The sequence below is a fragment of the Lepisma saccharinum genome, chromosome 6, assembly GCF_977018435.1.
Source record: "Lepisma saccharinum chromosome 6, izLepSacc3.1, whole genome shotgun sequence".
In the NCBI taxonomy this organism is placed as follows: Eukaryota; Metazoa; Arthropoda; class Insecta; order Zygentoma; family Lepismatidae; genus Lepisma; species Lepisma saccharinum.
Window position 1 is genome coordinate 12757399 of NC_139234.1, and position 12045 is coordinate 12769443.

Consider the following 12045-nt stretch of genomic DNA (forward strand, 5'->3'; position numbering starts at 1 on the left):
GACATGTTCCAGGCACTTCGCTTGACTACCATGAGCATCTACCACCTAGACCTGGACCTGGCTTTCAAGTCCAGGACCATCTACAACAAGCAGTTGGCTCTGGTCCATGTGGACAGGACTGTGGTGCTCCTGAACAAACCAATCTATGTTGGTGCCACAGTCCTGGACCTGAGCAAGTTGCACATGTTTGAGACACACTATGGCACCCTACGCAAATACTATGTACATGACATCACTCTTCTATACACAGATACAGACAGTTTGGTATACCATGTCCGGACGGCCGACATGTACGAGGACATAGCTGCAGTCCAATCCTTGGCTCAGTTCTTTGACACGTCGTGCTATCCCCAGCTTACCAGGTACGGCATCCTGACCTGGAACAAAAAGGTGCCCGGTAAACTCAAGAACGAGAAGAACAATGATGTGATTCTCGAGTTGCCGGTCTTCACGCCAAAGCTTATGCAATTCAGGCCGATGCTAGTGTCACCAAAAAGGCAAAGGGTGTGGGCAGGCAGGTGGTCCAGGAGTGCCTTATGTTCGAGGACTATGTCGATTGCATCAGAACCAGGTCATCGGTTCTACGAGTGGGCAGTGCATCCAGAGTGTTGGCCATGTGTTGACCACCAACCAGGTGAGGAAGGTTGAGCTGGATGTGCATGACGATAAGAGATGTGTCTTCGAGTGTGGAATCCACACACTCCCATGGGGCCATTATAAGCTGAAAACCAGCAAACCTTGCACCATCTATTGGAAGTCCCCTAATTTCTTTCAATCGCTTTTCCATACTCAAACTCTTCTTCCTCTTCTTCTAAAAAGGAAATGACTCCTGCTGTGTCCTACGGGACAAGAAAGGGGCACATGCAAGGCCAAAGGGGCAGTTCCCTTGTGGGCTCAAGTGTGATCATTTTTTTTTTGTTACAGTGCATTTAAAACTGTTCGGTCACTCGCTTGTTCTTGACGTCATACACAAAAGTTTTCTCTGCAATGAGGATGATGCTGCACAGGGTGTCAACAGGCAGGGCATCGTGGGACTCGCACACAATCTTGATGTTACTACGATTGTTGACCACCACCTGCTTCATCTTCGACTTGATAATGATGAACATGGGTCTGTGAACTATGAACTCATTGGGGTGTAATACATGTCCACGTTGCCGGCTGTCACCCTCTTGTAGGCCGTGTACGCCTTGTACAGTTTCAGGGTCGTCGGCTGCAATGTTCAGGTTGTAGTTCTCGTGCGGGAAGATCTCATTCCTCCCGTTTTTGAGGTAGACGTTCTTGATCTTGCAGTTGTGCCTCCCCGATGGCGCAGGGGTAGCATTGTAGCCTTGTAATCAAGGGGTCCCAGGTTCGATACCCGGTGGAGGCACATGGCACAGTGGTTCGGATCCCACTTTAAACTGTAGGTCCAGTCCCGATTAGCCTTACTGTGCATAAAGTGGACTTAAAACACCAACTCAATCAATCAATCAATTGATCTTGCAGTTGTCGAACTGGCTGGAATCTTTCCCCTGGTTTTTCTCCCTCCCCGTCTGGAAGAGCACAACCGCAAACTCTGTCATGTCGTACCAGATGCTGTTGAACTGTGTGGCCACGTCAAATTCGAAATGATTGCCGGAAGCAGGTTTCTTCATGCACTGGTAGCTGTAAAACTAGATGGGCACTTGGGGATTCTTCAGGATGTCGGCTTTGTACTTGAGGGCGTGGTTGGATTCATATTCCACCATGGGCATGCACAGCTCCATAGACCTCAGGAGCCACTTGGCAGCATTGGGTAGTGTGTTGGGATGCAGGGTGGTCCGGTCTGGCCCCAAGGTGCTGTACGCATCATTGTCATTGGCAGCTCTGTGAAAGGTGATGCGCCAAGTGCCCTTCCACATAATCTCTGCATAGTCGGAGAAGAAACCAGGGAGCAAGCGCATGGGAAACAACACCGTGTGGCTTTGGGTTTCAATCTTTGTGCTTGCTTCGAATCCCCCTGCTTGGTAGTATGCAGCATTGGCCTTGGATAGCTTCAGTGTTCCCACAGCTGTCGAAGTGATACCAGGGTAGTCGACTCGATCGATGACGGTGCCATGCTTCCTAACTTCCACCTGCGAGAACAGGTACAGTACAAAGTTGTCCACGAGCCTCAGGTTTGCGTTGGTCAGGAAAGCTTTGCTGCTCTCTATCTCCACCACGTCGAACTTGATGTACAGGTCATCACTGTGAGGGTGGATGAATCCATCCTTGACATCCACATCGACCTCAATCTCTCGGTTCGGTTCGTTGAGGTTGGCGAACGTGCGACTGTTGGGAGGGAAGGACTGCTACTCGTAACTTCAGTTTTGCTCCATGATGGTTATTTATTTCACATTGATCTCCATGATGGCAGTGGTCGTGGTTCCGGCAAAATCTACCACCTTGCCCTTCTCGTTGGTCACCGCCAACTCTATGTTGTCTATGCGATTGCAACACACAGGAAAGTAAATCTGAGACGAGGGTGTATAGATGATTGTCTCCATGAACTCAAGAGTTCGGTTTGAACGTGGCAATGATCCTCATCTCCTTGTGGCTGCCTGTAAACAATGGCGATGGTTGTACCCAATGCAGCAACCCGTTCACCTAGCGAGGCATCTAGCGACAAGTCTTCCGAAAGCCACATGCTCCAACGATGACCACGATGACCATTTTCTCGTAGAAATTATGATTCCCGGCATTCTCTTCACCTGCGATGACCAGCAAACGGTCCACGAGCTCCTCACATCGTCAACCCATACAACACCTTAGGCAGGGTGTTGTACTGTTTGACGGTGCTGCTCATTTTGACATGGTTCCATATTGGCTTGATGAGGTTCTTGTACTTTTCGCAGCTGCTGGATTTGAAGCTGTTCTGTGTGGAGTCATTGATTTGGTACAGAGCATCCATCATGATCAAAATTTCTGTGTAACTTTGGTAATCCTCATCTGTGTAATCTTTGGGTTGCTTTTTGGTGATGAGCTCCCACAGTCGCACCCTGCCCGGATACCTGGCCCAGCTGTTCTTCTCGCCCAAATTGACTTTCACATCATAACCCTCAAAGTGACTTTCGATTTTCCGATTTTTCAAACTAAACCCTTGTTAAGTTCCATAGTCTGGTACAATTCGAACACCTCGTCATTCTCGAATTTCCCTTGCCAATGGACCCAACTTGACTAGCTTGTCTGAAGAGGTGTTGCCTAGGGCCTGACGTTTCGGTGGTGGTGCAAGTTCAAATGGTGTAGTGTGAATGCTGGATATAGGCATGGGTACGACATAATTTCGAGCAGTGCGCGGCACAAGCTCATTGATCAAGTCATTGTTTTGCTCGGTGATATCTTTGATTTCTTTACAGAGTCTGCTGATGGCATCGATGATAGGTTGGTCCTGACGATTTTTCTCTTTTCGAAAATTCCACAATTCTCAGATTTCTTCCCCTTGAACCATTTCACCAGGTAGTCGAAAAGCTTCAGGTTGTCATCTGTAAGTTTGCGTTTGCCATTGTTATTTTATACAATGTTTATGTAATGTTGCAACATTCGTGAAGCCATTGATTTTGTTTCTTTGTTTTCCATCATTCGGTTTCCTCGTCATGTCAATCCTCACAAATCCAAAGTCGTCCCAGCATGACACGCAGAATATCGAAAATTAGTTGTAGCTCAAATCTCCACCCACATAGTCATCATGCAAGTGCTTGAGGTTGGTGAACCCCTTATTGAACATGCATTTGAACTTGCTGATCCTTACCTGGTCTCCTACTTTGCATTTTGGTTTCTTGGTCGTAGGTCGGCACTTGGGACAGTAAACGGTGGAGATCAAACGCACCTCATTCTCGCAGTATGTCGACCCACTTGTAGTTACCATGAAGCATCAACTGTTTCCACATGCATGCTTTCAATTTGCGATTGAAGCATTCCACGATGCTGGCTTTCAGGTCGATGAACATCGAGTAGTGTCAGATGTTGTGCTTTCACATTAACTCTCGAAAAATGAAATTCCTTCCCATTGTCCATCTGCAGGAAGTGCGACCATCTGCCAGATTGCCGGAAAATAGAGTTGAAGGCTTCTGTGACACACGCACCAGTCTAGGCTTTCAAGGGCAGGGTCCATGCATATTTGGAAAATGTGTCTATGACAAGTCAGGAGGTACTTGCGACCCTTCTTGACTTTGTGCAAATTCTTCAAATTACCACTGCTCATTTCAATGAGATCTGCCTGGCACAGGTCATCAATGCCCTTGGTAACCAATGACAAGCGTTCGTAGTTGTGACATGCAGCTTTGTGCAGCTCGTCAACGATGGCTTGCTTAGACATTGAATGAGAGATTTCGCCGGAAGGAAAAGATTACAAAAAAAATTGGTTATCCTCGGTGTACATTTGTTTGACTTCAAAGAATAGCCTGTCTGCACTTCCGACGTCAAAAACGGATAATTGTTCAACCTCGTGTATTTTATACTTGTTGGTCGCGCCGTACCAATATGCGATCAGTATTTGAAGCGCTCTAAATACCCCATCTTTTCTTTGTATGGTGAAGAGCGCAGCCTAGGATTCTTTCCATTTTTCTCGTATCTAAATTTGAGAAACCGTACAGTACCGTCGACGAAAAATTCGTGAGACTGGGTGTAAGAATATAATTTGTAAATTACCGGCACATTCGTACATCCAATGCCCTCGAACATTCGGAACACTGTGAAGCCTGACAATCTCGACGGAGAACAAATCACGCGATTCTGAATCATCCAATCTGCTCAGCACCGGTTCCAGGTGTTCCCGACGGTGCGAAGAACCTTGTCGTAACTGGGTTTGATCCTCACATCGATGTACAGCTGCTTGAATTGCTCTTTCAATTCATGAAGCTTTGTACCGAAATCAGGCAAGGCAGAATCCTGATCCAGAATCGCTTCGACGACACCGATCTGGAGCTTGACAGTTGCGACGATCTGCTGCATGCTTTCCATAAGCCTCAACTTGGAAATTTGGGTTGCAAGGTCGTGCACTTGGGTTCTGATCTCAGCAAATAGCACATGGAGGTCGGCAACGTTCCGGTTGGTAGGCAAAGCAGCAACCGTACCTCGAAGTTGTGAGATTTTGGCTTGGATGTTAATGACGTCGTCGGATTTGAGTATTCAGTTCAAGGCCCGCTTTACAGCTTTATGGTCCTGCGATGTTGGCATGGTGGCCACCGTACTTTGAAGTAACTCCAGAGCCTTTTCACAGCATCCAGTTCGGTGGCATCTGCCACAGTGTGCATGGCATCTCGAAGTTGTGCCACATCATCCTGGGTAGGTGTCTATCGCTGTAACATTTCCAACTTGTTCTGTATGTCGTCTATAAGGTGGTGTCAATGCGGAAGTTCCGATTCGGTGTTCCGACTTTCCAACTAGGAGATCTGCTGTTGAACTGTGGCCAGAGTTTCGGCGATGCCGGGCAATTTCCATTCCAGAGATTCCTGGACGTTTGAGAGATCGCTTTTCATGGTTGGTAAGGTATCCTCGATGTGGGCTACAGTGCCTTGAATTTTCCCTAAATACTCGTAAGTCTCAGGCTGGAGTTTGATGTTGGCTACGCTTCAAGCAATGGCGTTCATTTCGCCGGATGAAGGCAGGTAGTCTATGAAGCTTTCTAGAGTTCGGAGTTTGGCTTAGACCTCGGCGATGGCCGCGTGAAGGGCATCCGTTTGAAGTTCCATCTTGCTGTTTTCCAGTGTGGGAATTTCCAAGGATTGAAAATGTTTGCTTAATCTGCATAATCATCCTGAGTCTTGATACTCTGAACAATAGATTGCAGCTCGGTCTGGGTGCTGCTCGTTTTATTCTCTAATCGCTGTTTCAGTTGTTCCACGTCATTGGTCCGTGCCTTGAGTTCATGTTCCAACTTGTCAATGCTTACCTCCACGTTTCCGAGGTTGTCTATGGACACGAGATCAGTATACTTTTGCAGCAGGGATTTGAGCTCGGCATCGATTTTGAGGTTGGGGTACAGGCACTGAGACTGCAGACTGCCTATCTCAGTCTGGAGGCTGGAGTTGAGCATGGATTTCAGGGCCTGCAGGTCTCGCTTCGCAACTTCTTGACCCTGACATCGAGCATAAGAAGCTCGTTACCGTGGTCATCGCGATTCGTGTGACTGAAGATGTCAATAGGCATTGCTACTCTACTTATTTATTATAGGGTAGGTGATTCACAACTCGATGAAGAGAGGGATGAGTTTGTCGTAATCACCCAGAAGCTCGACATACAGGCAATTGTCGGCAGACACATCGTACATGGTGGCAGTGTCCATCTTATCGTGCTTGATGCGATAAATATTCTAGCCAAAGGAAAACCTTGATTTCACCTACATTCCATAATGCCAGAGTTATAACAATTTTATCCAAAGAGTGTTCGAATTTAAAATTCCCACCAAGAAGCCCGAGCGAGAAGGAGGGTATTTTCATAAAAATGCTCGGGAGTATAAAGGTTAATTCATGCAACGTAATTTAAATAAGTAAACATTGCAACCTTGTATAGGAGGATTTTTTGCTGGTCAAAAGAACAATTGATTGATTTTATTTTCATTTAATGTAAAATCCTGAAATATGTTTATATATTTGCAAAATTGAATGTTGATAATCAAAAATTGATAAAATCCAATTGTAATGTAATTGTTGTTCCATGAGAGTTTTTGATTACTCACTCTTATTGAATTTTCCATTAACTGTTAATGAAAATCTTGGCAAATCAAAGGATAATATTGGAATATGCTGTTGTGAATAATTGGACGTAGGAATTGCTACAAAGAGTAATTGTTTAAGTTACGTGATCAATACTGCTGTTAAACGAGCAGCACTTGTTAATTGTTGCATAAATATAAACATTATTGCAAAAGAAAACTTGAATAAAAGTATCATATTGTATTAACTGCAAACTTCTCACGATCATTTTCAACCCGACTCGCAACTACTCAACAAGATGGGCAAACTATAATTTTGTGTTGTTAGTGGTGACGGTAGACTAGATTGTGCTTAATACAAATTGTGCAATGCTCACACAGACTGGAATATTTCTATTTTGTCGTTTTTGGGCAATTGTTAAAACTTTATCTTACAGGCATTTAAGTTGAACTTTACATGTTTCGACAATATAACTTTGTTGACTCAACATTTGCATTTCAGGTTTATTTAAGTTTTACTCTCTATTGTCGCCCACACAAATGTTAAGTTCCCTGGAACTTTCAGGTGCTGTGAACAACATGGCAAATACCTCAACTCAAAAGATTTTTGTGCGTTATGCTAATTTTGCTTGCTAACATCCCAGCCTCTAATTTTTAATATGGTAGCTTCCCCCTTTATATAATTAACACAGCAAGCATAATGTTACATGATGAAGCAACATCAGATTGCCTTCCTTCTTGGACATCCTTTCTGTATTTGCTTATAAATCTCAGTTGGATATTTGTGTAGCAATCTGTATCAAAATGCAGTGCACAAATTTCTATTTTCAGCTCCGGAAAGCACCATCTTGAATTTACCACCATCTAGCAGCGAGAAAAATTGAACTACAGAGAACGACTGTAACACACACACAGAAAAAAACAACTAATAGTTTCTTTACAATAAATGTTTTAGTGTCACCAGACTATATGTACAACCTGTATAATTTTATGTGTATTATTAGGATAAGTTCTAATGTGTGTTACATAAAATACATACCTCAGACATGGAGTTTCAAAGTAATCTTCAGCTTTCAAACCAGAAAGCTCGATAGGGTTATCTGCAATGAAAATTTCTTCACTCTTAATAGTATGAGCCTCTTCTACAAATTCTCTGTTAATTTCATTCTCCACTACATCTTGCTGAGATTTAACAGAGTGTCCTAAGGATGTGTCAGATGTGAGTTCATGTTCTATCTTGCAAGTTGTTGCAAATTCTTGTGCTTCGAATTTGAGTTCCAAATCAGGCTCTTTCAAATAGGAAATTAATACACTTTTTTCTCTATCACACGTCAAGTTCAAGTTGTCTTTTAAAGGATCTTCCACAGCCAAATCAAATTCCTTTGACTCATTATGGAATGACGATTCAATCTTCATCCTCTCGTCTTCTGCACTTGCTGCTGAAATTTCTTTAGCTGTATTTGACAGTGTGTCGATTGTCTTGACATTTCTGTTTTCGAGCAGCATGCAATGTTCACTAGATGCTCCATGTTGTGATTTCAAAATGAAATCTGGTAGTTCACTACTAAAAATAGAAAAACATATTTATATAGAGATGGGCAAGATGACATGAATTCCTTTACCAAGTACAATAGTACACTTAGTATAAATATAATAATAATTACTTGTAAAAGGAACCCATAGGAAGAAGCAAATCATATTGGTTTAACTTTTAGTGGAAGGAGTCTCTCGTGAATGCACAGCCTCTGAGGATGGAAACTCTTCAAGTTCACACTTTTCAAACTTTTGGTGCAAAGTAAAAAAAAAAAAACCTCAAGAACTATTTGTTGTAGGAAAATGAGTTTCCTTTGCAATGACAAGGCTTGTAGTGTAGGTGACATTTGTACAATGTACCTCCAAATAATGAAAGTTAAACAAAGAAGTACAAAATAAAGATTTTACCTCCAAAAATTGGCATTCGGTATACCTCTGTGACTACCACAATGCACCAAAGTGAATGAGAAATGTATTATGTAGAAGTGGTACATTCCTACAAACATGCAGTTGCATTGAAAAAAGTCTAATATTTCTTGGGGAAAAAAATAACAACAAAGGACAATTTTTTGAATAGCCTTAATAGCTACCCAAAATGTGTATTTATTTTCATGCAAACTTTCCAATTGTTCCTCCTTCACATAATTTTTACAGCACATGAGGCATTAATATCCGGATGACCTTGGTGGTAGACAATTTTCAATCAGTATCCTGCTTTGCACAGTTCATACAAGAGCAAACTACACAGATTGTATGAGAATTTATTTTACAAATGCCATAAGGATCTTCACAAACTTCATGAGCTTCAAGGAATGTTCTACTAGAAAAATATGTCTAACAAGTTAAACTAATATGACTTATGGAACATTGAGTTACTGAGTTTTGTTTCTAAGTCCACTTTATGTACATAATGGCTAATCAGGATAGGACCTACAGTTTAAACTGAGATGTAAACCACTGTGTGTCTCAATTGGGTATCGAAACTGAGACCTCTTGATTACAAAAAAACAAAGATGCTGAACTATTGGAATGTTCCCACAGACAACCACTGGTGCTTTATATCATGATATGTTATGATGTTTCTCTCCACCGAATTTTATATTCCTATCTCTAGTAATTTCTCAGAAATGGACAAGAACAATTTTTAAACTCACAAAATTTCACACTCATGCTCATGGTGATATCATTAAGCCGTAACAGGTGTGGCATAGTCCCTGGGACCTTCTGATTAGTACAATGCTCTCGTTCTCGGAAGTAATAACATGCACTTCTCTATCCTTTTCAGTAGCTTCATATTTTGGAATATCACGTAACCCCCAGTGCCACTTCGCTCGCTGTATTTTAGTTTCAGACCAATAGCCACTCATAGGTACCAAGGACCATGCGACGCACTTTAGATAAGTCTTTTGGTATGAAACCTGATGCGAGAATCAGATTTGACAATACATGTTTTAGATGGAAATGTCCTTGCCACACTTAAAGAAGTTAGAAGCGGAAGTGAATTATCAGATATGGATTCTGATGAAAGTAATAATGAAACATTCTCGTCCAGTATGCTTTCCCCTTCATTTTGACATTGTGCAGACATTTTTTGTGTGCGACTTTGCTATGTGATTTTGTTGTATTTGAGTAAGTGCATGTTTGTTCTGTGATAATTGACCATCGAAAAAGCATTTCTTGTGTCTTACAGTCAAAGGACAATATATTTACAGAGTCGTTTACAGATACGTCTCTGATTTTTGTAGTATTAGATAAATTGAGTAATAAACATGGCAATAACAAAATAGTGGATAAACGTTTATCATAATTCCATGAAGAAGGACCAAAATACATGATAATTTGTGTAAAATATTAGCTATTATTTCGATTACTCTTGGAAATTGTAAACTCAATTTGGTGGTCCACGGAACCACCCAATGCCCTTTGTGTTACAATCTGGCACCATGCCTGTTAGAGGTTAAAAATGTGTCAACTTTCAGTGTCATGACTTCCATGGATAGACAGACATGCAAAACAACATAATTTATATCTTGTTAACATTTAATGTGCAGAAAATGTTAGATCATCACATGTATATGTTTCCAAGATAACAAAACCTCACTTTTAAGTGATTGTTGCCTCTCTGTCAATGCGACTAGGTGGTTAAGCTTATTTTGGATGCATAAGTTATTATTTGATAAGTCCATCCATCTACCCATCTGTCTTTATGACTCAAAGAGTTATACAGGAAACCCTCGTTAATACGATATTGGTTAATACGAAGTACCCTTTAATCCGAAGTTCTTCCCATTCCCCAGCCGATAAGATAGGATTTATAATGTATTTCAGTACGGATCGGATAAATCGAAATACGGATAATTTTTAATACAAAGTTGTTTACAAGATCCTTCCGCAAAACTGGTTTCACTTAATTCGAAGTAGACACCTGCGTAAGTCGACAAGAGAAGATCGAATGTGGAGAGAGCTTGGACGTTATTTTAACTTGACCTTGACATGTTTCCTTGTCCTAAGAACTGCTGACAACTCGAGGGAAGCAGCCCAAAATGCCCGCTGGACATTGACATTCTTTGTCAATGTGCATGGGAGGTCAAGCTCTTTCCCCGTTGAATGCGCCACCTTGGAAATATTCACCAGTGCTAGATGAGAAATGCGAGATAAGATCGCACGAATGTTCCAAAATACAAGATGCGTGGCACCTGGAAGTCTCGCCCATCTGTCTAGATAGGAGCTCGAGATACAGCAACTTCCCGTGAGCGAGCAACTTTTGGCCTGGTAGCCGACAACTTCCAGTAACCACTTTCATTAAAAGCGTGTTCTTTGTGCCCTGTAGAAATTCATAAAAAAAAGGGAAACTGTTACAGATAATCAAAGCCGCATAGGCCAACTAAAGATCCTCAACCCGCTTAATGCGTTGTCATCTAGGTTTCCCGCAAAAGTTGACGTCGATCTTACATATGTTGCAACTCCAGTTTCCCGCTTCATACGTTTCCCAACTGGTCATAAAATTTGCCAAAACAGTGTTTTGTTGTCTGAGTGACTTCTCCCCTTTATCTATCAGCAAACGGGGGAGAGGAGGGGTCCGTTGCTAATTGTTTCGGCCACGATTTTCTTGCTCGTGTACGCACACAGGCTCCTTTCCTTTGGCGTCTAAAAAAAAGCAAACACTTCCTTAAAACGAACAAAAACCGCATGATAAGTAAAAGAAAAATGACCCCCTTCCTTCTCCTACAACAGCTCATTATCCGCCACTGGTGTGCATGGTAATGTGATAATTCCAGAATTCAGGTCCCTCTTTCTTGTTTGAATGCAGCTGTCTGGATAGGAAATATTGCCGGTATTATTGTCGGTTGCATGGTAAAAGGTAATGCAAGGTCATTTTTTTTTCACACTATAAAAGTTCGGTCTTCGACAACTGCGTTATCTTTAAAATGATGATTTCCCTTCTACCACCTGCTGCTCTAACTTCAAGCCGGTCTAATTGTGTTTAGGCTGCAGCTGGCGCCAGTGTTTAGTCTAGCGTCTGGAAAGCTCTCACTTGCAGATAACGGCAATGACTCATCCAGTGGGAAGGAATAAGCGTCATTGTTTTGAATCTCGCAAAGCCATATCATCCCCGCTTTTCTTCAGAACCATTAGCGTGCTGCTGTTAAAAAAAAATTAAAAAAATGCAATGCTCAATGTAGGAATACGAGAGGAAAAGTTTTGGCGGAGCGAGTGTTTGACCTCCAGAATACTCCTGAAACCTACAATAAATTGTCGATTAATCTGAAAATACCCAAATTTCGTAAAGCTTGTTTTTAGTTCATTTTATGCTGATGAGCTAAGCAGGACTAAATATACAGTTTAAAGTGGGATCCAAA

General features: G+C 42.1%; 1 protein-coding gene across 1 annotated transcript in view; it reads right to left on the bottom strand.

The window, feature by feature from the left end:
* Positions 1–12045, bottom strand: part of LOC145989242 (uncharacterized) — a 43337-nt gene that overhangs the window by 14561 nt on the left and 16731 nt on the right. Inside the window, exon 3 of the mRNA XM_083124557.1 lies at positions 7692–8216. Within this exon, the coding sequence (XP_082980683.1) occupies positions 7692–8216 (525 nt within the window). The remainder of the gene's footprint in view (positions 1–7691; positions 8217–12045) is intronic.